We start from the raw sequence: 23,259 nt of genomic DNA on the forward strand, positions 1-23,259 counted from the left end.
TAGGTATGATTTGATGCCCCCTCCCCCAAAATTTTAGGGGTGCCACCACCACATTAAGCCACCAGCACTGCCTCATCACCACCCACACATTCAACAGTAAAAATATGGACAACAATGGTTTCAAGACAAAACTATTGTATATATTATTGTTTATTTTTTCTGTTGGCGCCCTCCAGGCATTTGGCACCCTAGGCGATCGCCTAGTTCGCCTATGCCTAGGACCGGCCCTGCTGTGACAGGCTGTGAAGGTGTCCTGAAAAGCCTTCCCTTTACCCAGCCTGGGCGATTGGCCCACTCCTATGGAGACTAGAGCCAGTTGTAGGGTGGAGCCTAGACCTCCACAACCTCCCAGTTTGGTGGACCGGTCTACCCAATGCAGCTTGGGCTCACGTCAAAAGAGGAGAGGTAAAATAAAGCGCAAGGATTCGTCTTACACAGATGAGGAGGCTTAAACGTGTGAAAAAGCTACGGGAGGTCAGCTCAGATCAAAACTCAGACTCCAGATTATCAGACTCATCAACAAGTTGCCAGAGCAGTGAGATTAATGATGAGGTGATGACCCGCGAGGCTCACAGAGACAGTCCTGAAAGTCCTTGGTTATAATTTTTAGATGACTAAATCTAAATCTAAATCTAAGTGTCTTTGTAGGACAATCTACTCTGTATACTGCAATTACACCTAGTGACAATAGTGGCAAACGCACAAGCAACAAAAGATAACCACAAGTGTAATTATTTTCTTTATTAATAAAGATTTTTAAATGATGTTACCCATTGTATTATCTTAGTTTAAACAAAATGTATTTTTTAATTCTGTTTATTGATCCATCTAAACAATTGCATTAGACATACAGAGTGCTCCCACAAACACATACAGTGTAAACATACAGTAACAATATTGACACTCAGCGCTCTGAGCTCTGTAATCAGTAATCACACGAATGGAATTAGTTAATGGAGAGCATGTAAAACCTATAATCGTTGATCATGAAATAAAACATTGCAACAAGCACTATGCAGACATCTTACTGATTACAGCCAAACATTGTACAGAATCATAGACAGAGAAAATACATTTGATTCTTCTTAATAACTTTAAATGTCATACAAATAACAGTAAAAGTAAATTCTAGGCAAGGCAAGTTTATTTGTATAGGAAAAAATACATTGATAGAAATGTTTGTGTTTAATCATAACTGCTGCAAAACATGAAGGTTTTTAGCTTAGTTTAAATATTTTAAGGGTTTGGGCCTGTTCTAAACAATCAAGATCCGGTTATTGAGAATACATCAACATTAAAATTAAATTGCAAATGGACAGAGATTTAATTAATTAAAGACAAGCATAACAAATAAATGTGGAAACATTGCAGCTGACTTTGAACTTCCTACATCTAACATTCTAAGTCAGTTCTAAACAATAATACAAATGAAAATTGTGTAATCATTATGTTAAACCTGTAAGGTCAGATTTCTGTTGAACTGTTAAAAGAACATGAGAGGGTGATGTCATTGTGTTTATTTTCTTGAATCATTTTCTATTCTAATCTATCATATGTAAGATGAAAGCTCCCAAAGTTCACTCGCTATTGCTTTTCTTTTTTCTTAAGCTTATGGTCTCTAAGGTGTCCAAGGCAGAGAAAAACTTCTTCATGCTTTTGACACCCATTACCCAAAACATTTGATTCAAATTGTCATCATCCCCATCATCTTCATCACAATTTTCATCTGCATACAGAGCTGAATTGTTGAATTTGTAGTGAACTGGAAGACCCTGAGGTGTCTTAGGACATGGTACTCCAGTGACATTGATTGCCTCCAGAACAGGTGCTCTTTGGCCATCTGCAAATGTCACTAAGATCTGAATGTTTTCTGCTACATCTTCGCCAAAAAGTGAGAATATCCAACAAAACACATATTTTTGGGTATATGTAAGTCGTGCCAGAGAGGCCTGAGCTACGAAACAAACTGCGTCGATTTCGCTGACACCTCCTTGAGAGGCAAGGAGACCATGTATCTGCTTAACGATCTCATGGTCTCTGGTTATTCCACGAGTGTCGCCAAAACCGGGGGTGTCAATAATGGTGATGGAGTATGGGATTTGAAATCCCTCTTGGTGGTTGATTTTGTAAACAGCGACCAACGACGTCTGGCTCTCTGTCTGTGATTTTGGTTCCTCATCAATCAATTTGAATCTGAACCCATCGTCCCACTGAACACCAAGGATGTAGTTGATCATCCCGTTGATCAGAGTTGTCTTTCCTGCTCCTGTTGCTCCGAGGGCCATAATGGTGCGATTACGTCTTGTACTTTCTTTGCCAAAACTGTAACTCTCAAACCCCTCTTCATTCACTGGTTCTTTTTTCAGAGGTATCTTGTAAATGGACAGGCATCCTTTATCTCCTGACTTCCTTATCTCTTTACTTTTATTTTTTATGGATTCAGCCAATCGTGTAATCTCAAGCGTGGTAGAGGCAGTGACTGCTACAGTTTCTTTGCTTCTGCCAGCTGGACCGCAGTCACAGGTAACTTTTACTGCATATTCTGTCATTGGCTGCAGTCCACTGATGATGCACCTTTCATCTTTAGATGGAATTTCCTTCCACTCAGTTTCCTCCTTTTTCACGTCAGGTGACACGTTTGCATATTTCACAATGTAACCCTCTACATTGACTCCTTTCGCAATCTCAGTAGGCTTCTGCCAGAGAACTACAAATTCAGTGGAAGATGATTTAATTTCAGGTTTTCCAGGTGGATTTGTGGGCAAGGTTTTGATGACGTCACTGACCTCACTGTCTGGACCTTGCCCCGCTGAACAAACTGCTTTGTATCTGAACTTGTACTTTGTGTTTGGAATCAAACTGGATAAGGTGTATGTTTGATCAGCTTTGGATGCCTCGTCTTGTTCCCAGCTGTCTTGTCCCTCTACAGAGTACTCAATGGAGTAGTGGGTGACATCCTGTAGTCCGAGTTCTGGTGGGTTTATGTTCACTGTCACACTGCTATGTGTTCTGTCACTTGCTGTCGGTGTTTCAGGCCTCGAAGGTGGCTCAAAGTCCTCAGAGATTGGAAACCCGTCTTTATAAAGGTAAATACTGGCACCTTCTTGTTCCTCATTTGTTGTAGCAGTTATTAGGAAACTGGTGGCCTTGTTCTCCTTGTTGGCCACTGCAAAATCTGAGAAAAGTTTAGCTTTTCTTCTCATTTTGTCTGATACACCCTTTGAAGAGTACCACTGTTTCGGGAGCGTGGATGGTGTAGATGTGCCTTCTGAGCTGGGTGGTTCCCTCAAGGAGTTCTTTAGAACTGTGAGATAGGGTTCACTCTCTAATGAGGTGAAAGTGAAACATACAGCGTGCTTCACTCCTCGACACAGGACCTCGTTGTCAAGTTCACTCGTGGTTTTGGCTATCGTTATAAACTCATTTGTGCCTTTCATCATGTCGATGTAGGATCTCAAGACAATCATCTCTCTGTCCTTACCATCCATCCACTCACTGAGGTTTTTGCTGTTGAATGGAGAACTGTGCCTTCTTTGTAAAACCTCTGCAAGCACACACTCCTCCGCTCCTCCTCCCCGAATAGATGGAAGTGTCTTGGCCAAGGTCCCCTGTAGTGTAAGCTTGTACTGAAGGCCCATTTGTTTGAAGTCTTTCACTTTTCTGGCAATCTCTGGAAAGTACTGTACAACATTGTTTTTCAGTGCATCATTGCATCGGGTATTGAGGTCACTGAAGTACTCTAAATCACTCTGTGCTTGCATCACTAAACCAATGCTGATCTGGCGAACTATTTTTGCAGCAGAGGAATCCAACTTATTTAAGGGATACATCCACACCTGCAGTGGTACGGCATTCTCTCCTTGTTCACCCAGCAGTTTTGGAAGACTTTGGTAAACTTGTATGGCATCCTGAAAAGTTACTGGATTGTTCTCAAGAGCAAAGTCCCCATGGAATGTGCAGGAGAATTTCTCAGTTTTAGCGAAGTCGGTGGCTTTCATTTCTAGAGAACCCTGACCTTCAATTGGAACCGAAGGAATCTTATTTACCTCAATCTTCAGGTTTCCTTCAATGTCTTCACAGTCTTCTTTCTCAGACACTTCACGGTCAAATACAAAGAATGCCTGTGCTCCATACTGGATACCTGTGACCACATGTGTTGCCATGCCATCTTCAAACACATATGGGTGTTTCACATTACCTCGTCCAAGATGATTCATCGTCAGTTGTTTGAATTTTGTTGTAGTTTTGTATTTCAGTGTTACTCTTGCCTGATTTTTGGAAGCTTTTGAATCAGTCAGATACTTGGCTGAACCCTCAACGCTAACCAGTCCACCTAAGAAACTTGCCTTTAGTGAGGCCGTAACGTTCAATGCAGAAGACTTGGCTTCGACGGAATCAGATGCAATAACCTCAAAGTCAGTACTCCTTGTAGGAATCTCGTTTGTATGCGTTTGCAGTTCCTCTTTGTCCCACAATGTAACACCTGCAATGACAAAATGTGTGAAAATAGTTGGATAGTTGGAAATCATTATTATACACAAACAAAATATTTGAACACGTTAACATAAGCAGTTACACCAGTTCTGTCAGGAGGAATGGGCCAAAATTCCACCAACTTATTCTGGGAAGCTTGTGGAATATGGAAGCATATAGTGGACCTAATTCAAATGTTAATGCAATTTGAGATTGCATTTGCATGTTCCACTTTTGCATGCATTCTTTCAGACAATATTCAAATTCAAATGCAATTCTAATGATTTGCATTTTCATGTACCTGATGTGCACATTCGCTGTCAATATTAAAATGATAATGCAAAGCCATTTGACATTTAATTTTCAAAGTCATGCGCTGCTTTGTAGCTGACAAAGTTCATTCTAATGTGAAAATGACTATGCAATCCCAAAATAGCATATTCATTTGCCACTTTTGCCTGCGTTATTTGAGTCAATATTCAAATTGTAATGCAATAATGTGATTAGCAATTGCATTTACATGTTCTAGGAAACACATCCGCTTTACAGCTGACAAAATTCAAACTCTCTATGCAATTCTCATGTTCTACCGGCCTGTCAGTCATTCTCTGGGGGCAGGACAACGTTTAACGCGCAGACCGGAAAAAGCGGCAATTCATAAGGTAATTCATTCCCTCAATACAAACGGATAGGGATTCTGGCCTGTAGGTGCTTTACAATTGCAATATTGGGTTTTAGCCATGGAAAAATTCAGATTTATGAACAAAACGGAAATAATATTAATATAAAAAATGTTAATATGTTTTTTCGTTAAATAAATAAATAAATAGATAAAATAAATATAATTATTGCTTTTTAAAATCTCTCTCTCTTCTCTCAAATTATTGGGGAGGCCAGGCCTCCTCCACCTCTATGGGGGAGCCTCCACTGATATACAGTATATGTAATATATGTAGTGGAATATCTTCCACTACAGTATTAAAATAAATATATACTATTTATATAATACTATTTTGTATGGAAAAACAAAACACACTTTCTAAACACGTTGTCTTACTAGCAAGCTACTATTACTAGCATAGAAATGGGCACGAAGTTTGTGTTTGTGAGCGCCTGTGCGTGTCTGTAAATATATACATATAACATATACTGTATATTCCTTGCAAGACAGCAGTTTGTGAAGCTGAGTAACTTCTGCTCAACATGTTTGGACATTGCTTGTGGCGTCCCCCAGACTCAGTGTTGGGCCCAAAACTGTTGTATGACATATGCAAAGTATCAAAGCTACTAAAGAGGGTATTATTTGCATATTATACAAATAGTTTCTGTTCCGGGGATTTAAAACAACGACTAGAGGACATCACTACAGAAATGGGTTTTGTATATCAAACTGTGGAGTGAAGCTATGGAACAGTTTGAATGTGGAGTTAAAGCAATGTCCAAACATAATCCTAGTCTTCATAATGTACAGGGATGATGGGGGGGGGGGGGTGATAATCACAAGATGTTTACAGGGGTTATTCTTTATTTATTATCATTTGGCTTCCAAAATATTTATTCTGTATTTTCTTTTTTTAATGTAATTAAGTATGTAAATATGATATTTGACTTTTGGGTACGCAGTATTTGTATATATTATGAGAGTATTAATTTGTGCATTTGAACAGGAAGCATCTTCATGATTTATGGAGAAGGGTTGGGATTGAATAAGTTTGTACTTCTTCTGACTCCTTTTCCTTACAGAAATAAATTAACTAGTATAATGAGATACAATAAAAAGGAATATTATAATAAACTATTGGAACAACACAGAAGTAATACACAAGGTACATGGAAAGTGCTAAACAGCATAATTAAAAAGGGTACAAAAAAATCTGACTATCCAAATGACTTTAATAAAGATAAACTAAACATAACTAATATAAACCAAAAGAGATTGTCGATGAGTTTAATGATTACTTTGTCAATGTTGGCTATAACAAATGAAATTGTGGACCCAATAACAAAGGACGGTGTAGACGAAGATATTATTGATATAAACACCATTACCATATTTCTGAAGGTAATTGAAGAGAATGAACTGATTGATGTGGTAACCAAATTTAAGAATAAAAAATCTACAGATTGTAATGACATAGATATGAGACTAGTAAAAACATTTATAGAATATATTGCAAAGCCACTGACTCATATCTGTAACCAATCATTTCAAACCGGCATATTTCCCAACCAAATGAAAATAGCAAAGGTCATTCCTATCTACAAAAATGGAAACAAGCACAGTTTTTCCAACTAGACAAATGTCTCTCCTTCTTCAGTTTTCCAAAATATTAGAAAAACTTTTTGTAGTAAGACTGGACGATTTTACAGAAAAACAAAACCTACTGAGTGACCATCAATTTGGATTTAGAGCAAATCAATCCACTACAATGGCAGTGATGGAATTGATTGAAAAAATATCCACAAAAATTGAAAGTAAAGATTATACTGTAGGGATATTCATAGATCTAAAAAAGGCATTTGATACTATTGATCATAGATTATTAATAAGAAAACTTGATAGATATGGCATTAGATGGATAGCAAATGTATGGATTAGAAACTATCTTGATAAGACACCAGTATGTACAAATAAACAATGATAAATCTGAACTGCTAAGGGTCACATGTGGGGTCCCACAAGGTTCCGTGCTGGGTCCAAAGCTGTTTATTTTGTACATCAATGATATTTGCAATGTGTCCAAGTTGTTAAATTTTGTTTTGTTTGCAGATGATACAAATTTGTTTCGTTCTGGCAAAGATTTGGAGCAGCTTCTGGATACAGTGGAAACAGAACTAAAAACTATAAAATGATGGTTTGACACAAACAAGTTGTCATTGAACTTAGAAAAAACTAAACTTATGATATTTGGAAATCGAAAAATTAATAGTCAAGTACAAATCAAGATAGATAATGTTGAAATTGAAAGAGTTTATGAAAACACATTTTTGGGAGTTGTTATAGACCACAAACTATGTTGGAAAACACACATAAACTACTTAAAGACTAAAATATCAAAGTCTATTGCAATACTGCATAAAACGAAAGACATACTTAATCCAAATTCATTACACATATTGTACCGTTCTCTAATAGTTCCATACATACCTTACTGTGTGGAAGTGTGGGGAAACACATACAAAACAATCACAAATCCAAAAGGTATTTACTACAGAAAAGAGCTATACGAATTATAAACAGAGCTGCCTATCAAGAACCAACTAACAAATTATTCATAAACACCTATGATCTCAAATTTAAAGAATTGGTGGACTTCAAAATGGCACAAGTAATGTATAAAGTAAAAAACAAGATGCTTCCAGACTGTATCCAGAGACTATTTCAAGTTAGACAGAGTAATTACGAACTCAGAGGAATATGTATGTTTATGAAAACAAAGATTAGAACAAATGCAAAACAAAGATGTATAACAGTTAAAGGAGTTAACTTACGGAATACTTTTGAAAAGGAAATGAAAATGTGTAGTACACTTATTTAGTAAAAGGATTATAAAAATTATTTAAAAAAATAAGATGATTAACAAGTATAAAACAGAGGTTTAAATATATATGTTTTGATTATGCATTCATGGAAAAAAACGAAAAAAAATAATAATCATGTAACAAGGGTAGGCGCAATAAGCCATGGCTTCAGCCTACACACCTTTTTGGTCCTGGTGTTATGCATTGTGACTGTGTACATTTTTTAATATCTGTATTGTGAATTGTATAGGGGACTAAAATAAACATCCTCAATCAAATATGTGAAGATTTTTTTTTTTTTAACTAAATTAAATGTGCAATAATTTATTTTGCTTTATACTTTTTGATTCTATTAGTTTTGTTTTTGTTTTTCCGTTATATTCATTATTGTTACTGTTTTGCACATATTTGAAATAAACATCTCAATCAATACATTTTTCATATTCAAGTGCCTATTTGTTGCATCGTACATTAAACATATAACCCACTACTAATTGATCAGCAGCCATTACACCTCTACCAGACTCTTGTAGATAACGCCTTACCTGGGATCAGGGCATCGTTACGGCAGTCATAGAGCATCCCAAGGCTGAAGGGTCGCCCAAGGGCTGCCAGCACTACTGTTGACTGAGGATTCATTTCTCTTACAAGTTCAAGAACCTGAAACAACACATTTGGATTTGTTTTACAGGAGGTCAGGTAATTGTGATGAGCATACAGTATCCATGGTTTCCAAGTATCCAACAGTTAAGGAAATCACCTCAGCCCTCAACAAAGAGCTGCAGATAGTATTTAACTGAATACAAACTTGTCCTGAACATATCTAAGACTAGGAACATTGTATTTGGATCAAAACACTTCATCAAGTATTAAACCACAACTGAATTTGGCAATGAACAATGCTGCTATTGAGCAAGTACAGGAAACAAAGCTTCTTGGTGTAACTCTGGACTGTAAACTAACATGGTCAAAGCATATAGACTCACTTGTACTTGTTCTTTCATTTGTAAAAAATAATAATATGAATGTCAATTCTGAAAACTCCTGTCTGTTTGTATAGGCAGCTGACACTTAGCTCTGATGCACACACTTACAAATGTTCTGTTGTGTCATGTTCTCACGCACAAGAAGCTGATAGGTGATGAATGATGATGCTGGAGGTATGTAGTGAAATGTCCAACTGAAATGAAATGTACAATAATTTCAATCAATTTTTGTAAATCAATGAACATATTTCATCTCAAGGAGCAAGGGGACAGGTCATGAACAAATTATACATCAAATAATGTTGTGTTGTTACTTACAAGTGCTCTGTCCCTGAGAAAGTTCAGGTCTTGAGCTAAGGAAGTATGCAGGGAACTGTAAATGAAATAACACATTCATTCAATTCAATCAAAGGCTGTATATCCATTAACATGCTTTACAATGGACAGGGTCATTGATAGTAAAGGGGTTTATAGGTTAATACTCACACGTGTTGTGTTCCTGCCTGTGAAGGAGATGTTGGTAGATAATGAAGGCTGGTTCTCAGAAGGGAACTGCTTTATAGCAGCTTTTTGATAGGCCACACCCCTCTCTTACCTCATCTGGTCAAACTAGCACATGTTTGCATCCTATAATAATAATAATAATAACTTCTATCTGTATATGGCTTTTCCTGCAAACGTTGCAGCTCAGAGTGCAGCCCGGTCACCACCTCTTCCAAAGACTTTCATCCGGAAAAAGGTTCCAGTCTATCAAGACCAAAACCTCCACCCAGGGCTTAAAGTGGGAAAAAATCCTGTGCCTGAAACTTTTTCTTGGGGAGGGGGTCACAGTATCAGATACTGGGAGAGCGGGTACAGAAGACAGCTTCTTATCTCAATGTTAAAATGCATTAATACTGTTTTATACTCCATACAAAATAAAATAATATATTTAGATGTCTTTAAAAGAACAGATTTAACTGATTAAATCACTTAAGGCCAAACTGATTGCATCACTTATTAAGCCACTATCACTATAACAATAGATCAAAAGAACAGATTTAAAGAACAGATTTAACTGATTAAATCACTTAAGGCCAAACTGATTGCATCACTTATTAAGCCACTATCACTATAACAATAGATCAATAGATCTACATCAAGTAGAATACTGATGACTAGTGACCAGTCAAGACCATTGGACTCCAGGATATCTTTGAGCTCCTGCATGAGGGCTGATGAGTTGGCGATGTTTACTTTCCTGCTGGCTAGGTGTTGTGTTGTTACTTTGGCCAGACCATGGATTTTGTCCATGTTAAGATTAGTAGCTTCGTCGATATTCATTGAAAACTTTGCTTTTTTAAGCTTTTCACACAGCCGTTTTTTAAATTTCCGGGACAGATGTAACCAGTGGGGTTAATTGGTAAATCACGCCCACTTGGCATATTCTCTATAATTAGCTTACCTGTGACAAGTGCCTGTGGCTGTGTTCGGAATGGTATACTAGCATACTGCATACTAGCATACTCAAAGAGTATATACTGCATACTGCATACTAAATTCATAATTAAGTAGGTGGTTAAGTATCCGAAAATCAGCCGATCATTATGCATTCATCAGAGCAACGCATCCGGGTACTTTCCCCTCCCGTAATGTCCACGCCCCTTTTTGGGTGATAGAAGCGGAGAAGTTTGAATGGCGGTCAATGGGAATTTCTGGTCATACTGCATACTAGCATACTCAATGAGAATATACTGCATACTGCCTACTAAATTCATAATGGGCCGGTTTCAGAGACAAGGCTTAAGCCTAGTCCTGGACTAAATCACACTTTCAATGTAAAATCTCCATTGAAGATGTTTTTTAGTCTAGGATTAGTCTTAAGCCTTGTCTGTGAAACCGGCCCAATAAGTATGTGAAAACCAGCCGACCATTTACACTGTATGCATACCTCCTCCCAGAATGCATTTCGAACACAGCCACTGTCTGCACCTGACTAGTAGTCAAATGACCAACCAGCAAACGTTACGTATATACATGTAAATAGTAAGAACACATGTACATAGTAAGATAGCACATGACTGTCTACAGCACTGCATTTTTTTCAATTAACGAATCACAATAAATACAGCTAATATGTGCAACAAATAGCCTAACACAATAGTGCTGTCCCCTGGCCAGTAGCCAAAAAATATATAAGAATAAGAGGAGAGAATTTGGTTATTTGAAATACATTCATATTGTCCCGTTTGACTACACTGAAGCCTTCTAACCCTGTGGCTGGCTGACCTGCCTTGTAGCTAGCGACCACTCACCTCTTCAGAAGAACTCATCTTAACCACTATAGGCCTTTCTCTCTGTCGCTCATCCACTGTTCTGTGTTAGAAAGTAAATGTAAAGAGAAAACAAAAACAACAATTTAACCTACAAGCAGTGTTGCCAACTTGGCGACTTTGTCGCTAAACATGGCGACTTTCTAGACCCCCCTTGGCGACATAACTAGTCAAAAGCGACCAGTGACAAATCTAGCTACCGTACTTTTTCTGGTCATTTGGGGAATTACTTTTAAAGTATCTAACATATCCCATCACAACAATGATTTTTGTTTAAATAATATTCACTCTGTCTTTTAGTTTCACACTCAAAAATCCCTCAAACGGTTCACTCTGTCTCAGTCAGTCTCTCGCACCCTCTCAGTCAGCTTAGCTAGCTATCATAGCTCAGCTCATTGACCATAATGGCTCAGTCAAAACTTAATTAAAATAAATAAATTCGACGAAGGATAGCTGGTGCTTAAACACGAAAACTGTAAGTAGCCACTGCTCACCAGACCTAGAATACTTGACTGTTAAATGCCGACCCACATACCTGCCTAGGGAGTTTAACGCGGTGCTAATTACATGTGTGTATATTGCACCTAGCTCAGACAGCAAAGTAGCATTGGCGCGACTATACGACGTCATTAGTAGCCAACAAAGTACTGATCCACAGGCTATCCACATCATAGCGGGGGACTTTAATCATGTCGACCTGAAGGCAGTACTACCCAAGTTCTACCAGCATGTAAAATGTGCAACGAGAGGAGAAAAAACACTGGATAAGGTATACACCAACATCAAACGTGCTTACAAGGCTAGTCCGCTAGCTCATCTAGGCATGTCTGACCATGTGTCAATCCTCCTGATTCCTGCATACACCACAATGGGGAAAAGTGCTCCCACCACCACTAAGACTGTCAGAACCTGGCCAGAAGGGTCCGCTCCACTGCAGATCTGCCTAAATGACACCCTATGGCAGGAATATGAGCATGAGGACCTGGAACAGTACACGTCGTCGGTTCTGAACCACATAGTGAACTGCACCAACTCAGTCACCGTGGACAAACGGGTCCGGGTCTACCCCAACACGAAGCCATGGATGACTGGGAAGGTCCAAAAACTGTTAAATGAGAGGGACAACGCCTTCTTCGCAGGGAAGCGCACACCGCTGTACAGCTCCACCAGGGCCAACCTAAAGCGCGGCATCAAAGCGGCCAAGGCAGAGCACAGAGAGAAGATTGAGGAATGCCTCCTGAGCAACGACTCCAGGCGGATGTGGCAGGGGGTTCAGCAGATGACAAACTTCAGAGCCAACAGGCTCACAGCCGCAGAGGACGACCCCCTGCTGGCGGTGTTGTGTACCTACTGTGGTTAGTAGGCTACTCAAATAAACACGGAGAAACGGACTGTAGTTTACTAGTTTCTTTACTTGGAGAAATGACCACGTTACATTGCATGTCACTTCCTACATAGGAATGCTGGGAGGTACGTCCAACAGGTACATAATCACGTAGTGACGTAACATACTCAGGCCAGGTAGAATAACAATGCTAGAGCAATAGATGCAAACCCAAATACTCTACAACTCCTCCCCTTCTAGATAACAACAACATTAACACCATAGCATTTACTAGGTTGAACATAACTAACAATACCCTTGCTTTAAACGGATAACTAAACACACTAGTGTCTTATTCAGAGAGATAGTTTGTCTGGAGGTCTGTGGGTGCGTGTTGGATAACGTCTCTCCTCCGGGGGTGTGACCCCCGGGCTCGCACCACCAGCAGGGAGACCCAGGCGTGGGGTCAGGGGCCGACCAGGGCTAGGCAGACACCCCGTTACACGGTCGGAGGTCGGCAGGCCCAGGCTCTCCTGAGCAGTGTTGGAGGTAGGCAGGCTCAGGCTCTCCTGAGCAGCGGTGATACGTGCAGGATCCACCACCTCTTCTGCAGTGCGTACCTCTGACCTCCGTAGTTGGTCAAGGTGGCGTCGCCAGACAGTGTCAGGAGCTACTTCTACAGTGTAGGACAAGGGCCCTTGTCTTTCTTTGATTATGCCGGGCACCCACTTGTGTTCTCCACGGTAATCCCTGGCCAGCACAGTCTGTCCAATCTCTAGTTGACGTGTTTCCCTGTCGTGCGCCCTTAGACCCTGTCTGATCTGCCGATCCATTACAGTCCGCCGCAGATTTGGCTTAAGCAAGTCCAGTCTTGAGCGTAACCCACGTCCCAGGAACAGCATGGCGGGTGTCCGGTTGGTAGTAGCGTGAGTGGCGTTACGGTAGGCAAACAGGACATTGGCCAGCTTCTGACGTAGAGAGAGAGAGGCATCTGCCATAGCTCGCAGACCTTGTTTTAGGGTTTGTACGAACCTCTCGGCGAGCCCGTTGGTAGCCGGATGATAGGGGGCTGATGTTATGTGGCGAATTCCATTGAGCTTCAGGAACATCTGGAATTCATTAGCCGTGAATTGAGGACCATTGTCACTCACCAACTGTTCGGGGATACCAGTTCTTGCAAAGAGGCTTCTCAACACGTCGATCGTGTGGGCTGTTGTCGTGGAGCTCATGGTGAACACTTCTGGCCACTTTGAACATGCATCGACCACCACTAGGAATGTTGTCCCCATGAATGGACCGGCGAAATCAATGTGGATACGTTGCCATGGGGATGCAGGCCATTCCCAGGCATGGAGAGGTGCAACTGTCGGCTCATTCTGTACACGCTGGCAGCCAGAGCAATGCATGGCGAGCTGTTCTATCTGTTGGTCAATCCCCGGCCACCAGACGTAGCTCCTGGCGAGTGCTTTCATCTTCACCACTCCCAGATGGCCACTGTGTAGCTCTTCCAGCACCCTGGACCTGAGCTTGGTGGGGATGACGATCCTCATTCCCCACATAAGGCATCCAGAGTCAATGGTGAGCTCGTCCCTACGTCGGTAATAGGGAGTGAGGGGAGACCCTTCGTGGGTTGTCCAGCCAGTCTGCGTTGCTCTGTACACTTGTGAGAGAGTTGCATCTTTCCGGGTCTCTCTCTCAATCATTTCCGCCGTCACCGGGAGGCTTTCGAGTTGCATGAGTGTGAACATCTCCACCGGTTCCTTGTCCCCCTTTGTCGTTGTTGCTGTGTCAAGTGGCAGCCGGGACAACCCGTCTGCGTTGGCGTGTTGCAGTGTTCTCTTGAATTCGATCTTGTACCGGTGCCCTCCTAGGAACAGGGCCCAGCGTTGCATCCGTGCTGCAGCTGTCACGGGAATCGCCTTCTGGGGGTTGAATATCGAGACCAGCGGTTGATGGTCAGTCACCAGGATGAACTCCCTGCCGTACAGGTACTGGTTAAACCGTTTTACGCCCCAGACCAGGCCCAACGCCTCCTTGTCTATTTGAGAGTAATTCTTCTCGGCCGGGGCCAGGGAGCGTGAGGCGAACGCTATTGGTCTTTCGGTCCCATCCCGCATCACATGTGACATAACGGCTCCTATACCATACGGCGAAGCGTCGCATGCTAACTTCACAGGCAAGGAGGGGTCGTAGTGTGTGAGTACTGTCTCCGATGTCACAAGCTTCTTCACTTCCTGGAAGGCCTGTTCACATTCTGTGGTCCATTTCCATTTCCGTTCTGCCTGAAGTAGTTGGTTTAACGGGTAGAGCACCGTGGACAGGTTAGGCATGAACCGGTTGTAGTAGTTGATGAATCCGAGAAACGACCTCAGCTGCTGTACATCCTGTGGCTGAGGAGCCTCCATGACGGCCTCGATTTTCTCTTTGCATCTATGCAAGCCCTGTGCATCGATGGTGTGGCCACAGTATGTGATACATGATTTAAAAAACTCACACTTGTCACGTCTGGCCCGGAGTCCGTAGTCTTGAAGTCTCTGTAAGACCTTCTGGAGGTTCTCCAGGTGTTCGTTATCGTTGGCCCCCGTCACAATGATATCATCTAAGTAGCACTGTGTGCCTGGAATCCCTTGTAACACCTGATCCATGGCTCGCTGCCATATGGCCGGGGCAGAGGCCACTCCGAAGACCAGCCTGTTGTATCGGTACAGGCCTTTCAAAGTGTTTATCGTCAGGAACATCTTTGAGTCTTCTTCTATCTCCATCTGTAGATAGGCTTCAGCCAGGTCCACCTTGGTGAACCGTTTTCCACCGGCCAGGTTTGCGAAGATGTCCTCAATCCTGGGTAATGGATATTGTTCTGCTTGTAGCACAGGATTGATGGTGATCTTGAAGTCTCCACACAGCCTCACTGCCCCTGACTTCTTTGCTACTGGGACAACGGGTGTGGCCCATGGACTCCAGTCTACCTTGGACAGGATCCCATCAGCTTCCAGGCGGTCCAGCTCAGCTTCCACTTTCTGTCGTATGGCGTATGGAACTGGGCGTGCTTTGTGGAAACGTGGGTTGGCTCCGTCTTGGAGAACGATTTTTCCCTTGATGTGTTTTAATGTCCCGATGCCGTCTTGGAATACAGGTGCTGCGGCATCCAAGACTTTCTCCAGTTTCACCTCTGTGGACTTGTGAGTGGGGTTTGGCGCCACCTGCAGGCTCTTAATGGATTTCCAGTCCAGCTGCAGCTTCCTCAGCCAGTCTCGCCCCCACAACGCTGGTCCTCCTCTTCTTACGACGTACAAGTCCAAAATGCGTTGTTGACCATTGTGTTGTACATCCACAATACTCAGTACTCCGAGGGGCTTGATTTTCTCTCCAGTGTATGTTTTTAGGAGGATAGATGATGGGTTCAGCTTCTGGTCTCCAAAGTACTTCACAAAGTCAATGTGTGCCATCACTGACACTGCAGAGCCGGTATCCAGTTCCATTTGTACTTGTTTGCCATTCACCTGTGGTGTAAGCCAGATAGCTTCCCTGCCGCCTCCTTTGACATGGTAAACATCCAAGCTATTGGTATGTTCACTCTCCTCGTCTGACTCGTCGTCTGCAGCCTCCTCCATGTTGTGCACTTTCCTGTTCTTTTGCGCACTCCACTGTGTCTTTTTTTCATTTTTGTACACTCTTGATTTTCCAGAGCGACACACCCTCTGGATATGTCCAGTTTTGTTACATAGTCTGCAGACTTCGTCTTTAAACCTACACTGTGATGGGGAATGTGAGCCCCTCCCACACCTGTAACACAGTTCTTGCTCTCTTGTTTGTGTGACGGTTGCCATTTTGTTTACATTTACTGCCTTTACTCCTGTCTGCAGTTCAACAGCATCCCTGGCTGCTGTTTCCATTGAGACTGCGATTTCCACTGCCCTTTTGAACGTGAGGCCGGCCTCTGTTAGCAGTCTCTTCTGTATGGCCTCACCAAGAATGCCACATACCAAACGGTCTCTCAACGCATCATTCAGTCCATTTGCAAATTCACAATGTTCAGTGAGTCTCTTCAGCTCAGCCACGTAACTGACTATGGATTCACCCTCATGTTGATTTCGTCTATGGAATCTGAAACGTTCAGCAATTAGTAGTGGTTTTGGGGATAAATGTTCTTTCATTACCTCCACCAGTTGCTGGAATGTTTTTACGGAAGGCTTTTCTGGGGCAGTTAAGCTGCGCAACAGGCCATATGATTTCCCCCCCATTGCACTCAGCAACACTGCAACATGTTTGTCATCCTCAATGTCATTTGCCTTGAAATACTGTGAAATGCGTTCCGTATATTCGACCCAGTCATCCGTCGCGCCGTCAAACGGGTCAATTGATCCAATTCTAGCCATCTTGCCACGCTGTATAACTGGATACTTTCACTACTCACGTCGGAGTCTCCGTTTGTTGTTCCCGCGAAACAAGTTCGGTCATATCAGAGACAGGGTTCACTTTCCAACCACCTCGTCGCCACTGTTGTGTACCTACTGTGGTTAGTAGGCTACTCAAATAAACACGGAGAAACGGACTGTAGTTTACTAGTTTCTTTACTTGGAGAAATGACCACGTTACATTGCATGTCACTTCCTACATAGGAATGCTGGGAGGTACGTCCAACAGGTACGTAATCACGTAGTGACGTAACATACTCAGGCCAGGTAGAATAACAATGCTAGAGCAATAGATGCAAACCCAAATACTCTACAGGCGGGAAAGCTGAACACCTTCTACGCCCGGTTCGACGAGGGGCGAACGGAGGTAACCACAACACAGACACCACTCTCTCCAGCTCTCAGCAGCCTCACCCTCACAGAGCACGAGGTGAGACGCGTACTGAAGGCGGTGGACCCCAGGAAAGCCTCGGGGCCGGATGGCGTCCTGGGACGGGTGCTGAGAGACTGCGCCGACCAGCTGGCCGGGGTTTTCACCAACATCTTTAACCAGTCCCTGTCCCAGGCCACCGTCCCACCCTGCCTGAAAACCTCAACTATCATCCCAGTCCCGAAGAAAAGCACGGTGAGCTGTCTAAACGACTACCGCCCGGTGGCACTCACACCAATCATCATGAAGTGCTTCGAGAAACTAGTCCGGGCCCACATACTCACACGCCTCCCGCCCAACCTGGATCCATACCAGTTCGCCTACAGAGCCCACAGGTCCACAGAGGACGCCATAGCGACGACTCTCCACGCCACTCTATCCCACCTGGAGAGGGGAAACAGCTACGCGAGACTGCTCTTCGTGGACTTCAGCTCCGCCTTTAACACCATCCTTCCAGACAGGCTAGTGACCAAACTACTAGACCTGGGTCTATCACACTCTATATGTGCGTGGATCAAGGACTTCCTGACCGACCGCCCCCAGAGGGTGCGGGTGGGCCCCCACACCTCCACAGCCCTCAGCCTCAGCACTGGGTCACCCCAGGGCTGCGTGCTAAGCCCCATCCTCTACAACCTCTACACCCACGACTTCACCCCCATCCACCCCAGCAACTACATCGTAAAGTTTGCAGACGACACCACCGTGGTGGGATGTATCTCGGGGGGGGACGAGGCGGCGTACAGGGATGAGGTAGAGCAATTGAGCAAGCTGTGCAAGGTAAACAACCTGCTGCTAAACAAGTCAAAGACCCAGGAATTCATCGTAGACTTCAGGAGGAAAAAGTCCGAGATCCTGCCCCTGCTCATCGACGGAGAGAGCGTGGAGATAGTCTCAAACCTCCGATTCCTGGGACACAACATGCGGGATGACCTGGCCTGGAAGGACAACACTAAAGGCACCATCAAGAGGGCACAACAGCGGCTATACACCCTGAGATGCCTCAAGAAACAACACAGCAAGCAGGAGATGCTGGTGGCCTTCTACCACGGCGCAGTGGAGAGTATCCTCACCTTCGGCATCTCCAACTGGTACCACAGCTGCACGGCAGTGGAGAGAAGCGATCTACAGAGAGTCGTGAGAACAGCACAGAGGATCACCGGCGCCACCCTCCCCTCTCTGGAGGAGCTGTACAAAACACGCTGTCTCAGGAGGGCCTCCAAGATCTCCAAGGACCCGACCCACCCTGGGCACGAACACTTTGTCAAGCTGCCCTCGAACAGGAGGTACAGGACCCCGGCCGCTAAGACAAACAGACTGAAGGACAGCTTCTACCACAGGGCCGTCAAGGCCCTGAACACAGAAAAGGCCTAAGTTCTGGGCCCAGGACAGTCCGGACGGATTGTATGGCAGCTAGTGCTGAGGCACAAACATGTACATTTTCAAGCCTGCAAACTGTGACACTTTTAAAAAAAATGTGAAAAAATACTTTCTTGTGAAATATGACAACCCTAGTTGACTATCTGTGCAGTATAGTACAGTGGATTGTGTACATAGCCTCTATTGATGTAAACCAGCTCCTTACCTTCTTGTGATTTTATGCATCTATGCTTTTTCCAAAATGTGTTTCTTTTTCCTTTCCTAAACACCAGGGGAGCCTCCCCTCCTAAATTTCGTTGTTTGGTACCTGTACTGTAACAATGACAAATAAAGTCTATCTATCTATCTAGCTACTTTTGGGAGAGCCAACAGCTACTTCCATTACAGAGGAGTTGGCAATGCAGAGCCACAGAACAATCAGTAGCTGCTTGAAGGTTGGAAGGGATGGTCGCCCAACTCTATTTTGGTTGGTAATGTCCTCTGCAATTTCCTGTTAGGACCCGTGCTTAAAAGCCATGCGTGTCATACGGAAATGCATTTTTAAGTCGTGCTCTATGTACAGAGGTACAACCTTCTCAGCATAGTCGGGGATCCTATGTCTCTGTTGTTGTGCAAGGGCCACCACTGTCAACATATCTAGTAATCTAGTAGGTGTCTGTTATCCACCCTATATAACCTATACATTCATATACTGAATTGAAATATGTTTTATTTTACAATTTCTGTGTTAGTAATGTCATCAGAGACCCAAATGTACAGCACAAGCGACATAGATTGTGTCAAAATGCACAAATCAGCTAGCTAGCTAGACATCAGCATACTAGCGAACTTTTGTTGTTGTTGTTGTTATAAAGAGTAGGTCTATAATACATTGAAATTATATTCAACTAAGATAATACAATGGCATAGATAATACAAAAATACTAACATCATTTTAAAATCTTTATTAACAAAGAAAACAACATTGTATATATTGTCTAGTAGGCCTAGTTAGTTAATGAGAGCCTATTGCTATACTGCTCTTATAAATTTGCTTGTATACAATTTTTTTTTTTTTTTTTTAGAGAACAACTTATGACATCTGGCCATAGGGACAACAGTTGAAATATAGCCATTTGGCTAACACTGACTCATTTACCAACTGGTTTATTAATGTGTACTGTCCTTGGTCAATAAAGAACAACAAAAAAAGAAGAAAATAATTACAGTTGTCGTTATCTTTTGTTGCTTGTGCGTTTCCCACTGTTGTGGTAATTCTGTTAGGTTATCAGTTTCTTTAATTTGGACGGTTGCATTCTTTGTATTCAGCCTTTTTCCTAATATCCATCTTCTCTGTTCTACTACTGCTAGCGATTATTTTTTATTCAAAATAACAATGATGTAATTGTGGCTCATACTTGCAGTAGCCTGAGGTAGACAGGGCTGGTCAGGGACTTCTGTACAGGGGAACGGTTCCTCACGGAGGTCCTAAGCAGGGCTATCGGGGTACAATCTGTAAAATACTTTTTTTTTTAAAACAACTTTACAAACAGTACATACAAATCCATCAGGAAACCTCGTATTCATTGACACACAAGATGAATGAAAATACTTAAGACACCTCCTGCAGGATACCAGAGGCTCTGCTCCTCCGGTGCTTTATTTGTCACATGCACAGAAATACAGAGTAAAACATGCAGTGAAATGAAATGGGACTAGACACTCATGCAGTGCAAATCCATAATGAAGGAGTCACTCTCCATCTTATCCAGGCCCAATTCCATAACACCACCACCTAGAATGCCAAGTGTTTTAAGTGGTAGTTACCTAGCAACAGGAGATAACGGTGTAGACTTACCTCCGCTAGCAGGGCCCTAAGGTTCTTCAGCTCCTCCCTGATGGCCTGGTTCTCCCTCCGTCTCTTCCACCTGTTCTCCTGGTCATTGACCACCACATTCATCTGCCCCAGGGTGTTGTTGGTGGCTTTCTGTGACACCAACAAATCCATAATGACGGAGCCCCCCCTCTCCATCTTATCCATAATGACGGAGCCCCCCCTCTCCATCTTATCCATAATGACGGAGCCCCCCCTCTCCATCTTATCCATAATGACGGAGCCCCCCCTCTCCATCTTATCCATAATGACGGAGCCCCCCCTCTCCATCTTATCCATAATGACGGAGCCCCCCCTCTCCATCTTATCCATAATGACGGAGCCCCCCCTCTCCATCTTATCCATAATGACGGAGCCCTCCACCCCTCTCCATCTTATCCATAATGACGGAGCCCTCCACCCCTCTCCATCTTATCCATAATGACGGAGCCCCCCCTCTCCATCTTATCCATAATGACGGAGCCCCCCCTCTCCATCTTATCCATAATGACGGAGCTCCCCCTCTCCATCTTATCCATAATGACGGAGCCCCCCCTCTCCATCTTATCCATAATGACGGAGCCCCCCCTCTCCATCTTATCCATAATGACGGAGCCCCCCCTCTCCATCTTATCCATAATGACGGAGCCCCCCCTCTCCATCTTATCCATAATGACGGAGCCCCCCCTCTCCATCTTATCCATAATGACGGAGCCCCCCCTCTCCATCTTATCCATAATGACGGAGTCCCCCCTCTCCATCTTATCCAGGCCCTGCTGTAGATCTGTCATCACCTCTTCCAGCTTCTCCTCCTGCTGGATCCTCTCCTGAGGGTTAGACTGTCTCTGTGCCATCACCTGGCTTGCCAATGCTCTCCAGTATCATCTTCTCTTCAACAAGAGTAGATATCATCTTCTCTTCAACAAGAGTAGATATCATCTTCTCTTCAACAAGAGTAGATATGTTATATACAAAGAACATGTGAATGCATCAAATGTTATTTTCTGTGGGTTCGTAACAGAAAAAAAACAAAAACAACAACTGGAGGACAGGGAGAGACACACAGGCTCTGGTCAGAAACAACCCTTCAGGGGATCTCAGAGGATTCCATATGTAAACCAATATGGGGGTTGCTCCTTGATCCTCTCATAGACTTGGTGGAATGAATTTTCACAATCTTTCTTAATACCTATTCAATCCTTCCATATCTACACAAGTGTCTAGGGGTATAACGGCTCAGACATGTGATTCCAGAATGTAAAGGGTGTGATGTCACACTAACCGATGGTAAAGAGGAGGAGGAGGAGCAGGATGGCCTTCCTCACTCCATTGGTGAACAATGGACCAGCTGCAGGGGAGAGAGAAGAATGGGTTGAAGCTAATCTAAAATAATGCACATTAAGAACAAAGGAGGTAGAAAACATCAGACTAACGTTACCAACGGGCCTATGGGCTTGCCACTCGCCAGATTCGGGTTGGGTGCGTTTAAAAAAATGTGCATATTTTAGCCTGCTTGTCAGATGTTTGGTGTCTCCGTCAGTAATAATTCCTCTTTCTTGGGGGGGCGGGGGGTTCCGTTGGGACGGCGGCCCGCCCCCCCAAGGCAATGGTAGGGGAAACACTGACCTTTTCTACTTACTAGGTGCGACCGTTGGTGTCTCAGCTGCTCTCAAATGAGTCTCGGGTCTTTCTGAGGTAAACCTTCTCAACGTTCTCAAGCGTCCTGGGTCACGAGACCAGTTCTCTTTGGCGCCGAAAGCAGAACGGCGCGATGAGTCAAAGGCTGCGTTCGTATACTTGCCCTTGTAACATGAGGAACTATAGCATATTACCCAGTTTAATAAATAATAAAGTAAAGAAACAGAAGGTTTTATCCGTCTGTGGTGGTTCTCTCCGGGTCTTTCTCCCTGGCGCCAAAAGCAGAACGGCGCGAGTTAAATTCAGTTAAATTCAACGGGCTTTATTGGAAAACAACGATGTGTTATCTAATGTGTAATAATGTAATTAATACAATTTAACTTGGGGGCTGCAGCTACGAATGTTTTTTCAATAGCCCCCTGATCTATTCATCTCTCCTTCCTATCAAACATTACATAATTGATTGAGTCCATTGATCAAAACGGACTATAATGTCCCAGGGTATATACAGGAATCTTGAGGTTAATTTCAATATATTTCTAAGACTTTTTAAAGACCTTGTCAATATTTTTCCAGACCTCACCGCCACTTCGAGCTGTAACCGTTTACATCAGTGACACCTTTACCTTAACAGTTTTAGTTTGCAATAGACTGTCACCAGCACCTCCTCCACTTCCTGATTCACCACTCCTGGGTTATCACAAAGACATTGTTTCTACCTGGATTATGTCAATAACCTGTCATGAACATGTGACTAGAACATGAGGAATCATAATGACTCTGGACTGATGTTGACCTGTCCTCATGACGGTGGTGTAAACTGCAGTGGACCTGGGGGGGGCATATGAAACTAGAGGGCATGTCATATCTCCAAGATTTTCCTCACTGATCTGTGAGCTCCTCTGCGGCTCGAGAGGATTATCACGGCTC

The 23,259-nt window shown here is 43.2% G+C and overlaps 1 protein-coding gene across 1 annotated transcript; it reads right to left on the reverse strand.

Annotated features, from left to right (window-relative positions):
- Positions 1–904: 904 nt before the first annotated feature.
- LOC308169493 (neoverrucotoxin subunit alpha-like) lies at positions 905–8,634 on the reverse strand (the record flags this gene model as incomplete). Its single annotated transcript, XM_080544175.1, has 3 exons — positions 905–919; positions 3,351–4,483; positions 8,541–8,634. 3 exons carry the CDS (start codon positions 8,632–8,634, stop codon positions 905–907), a joined length of 1,242 nt encoding a protein of 413 aa, XP_080400301.1.
- Between the last annotated feature and the right edge of the window lie 14,625 nt (positions 8,635–23,259).

Source organism: Nansenia antarctica (genome assembly GCF_963989245.1).
Source record: "Nansenia antarctica genome assembly, chromosome: 13".
Classification (NCBI taxonomy): domain Eukaryota; kingdom Metazoa; phylum Chordata; class Actinopteri; order Argentiniformes; family Microstomatidae; genus Nansenia; species Nansenia antarctica.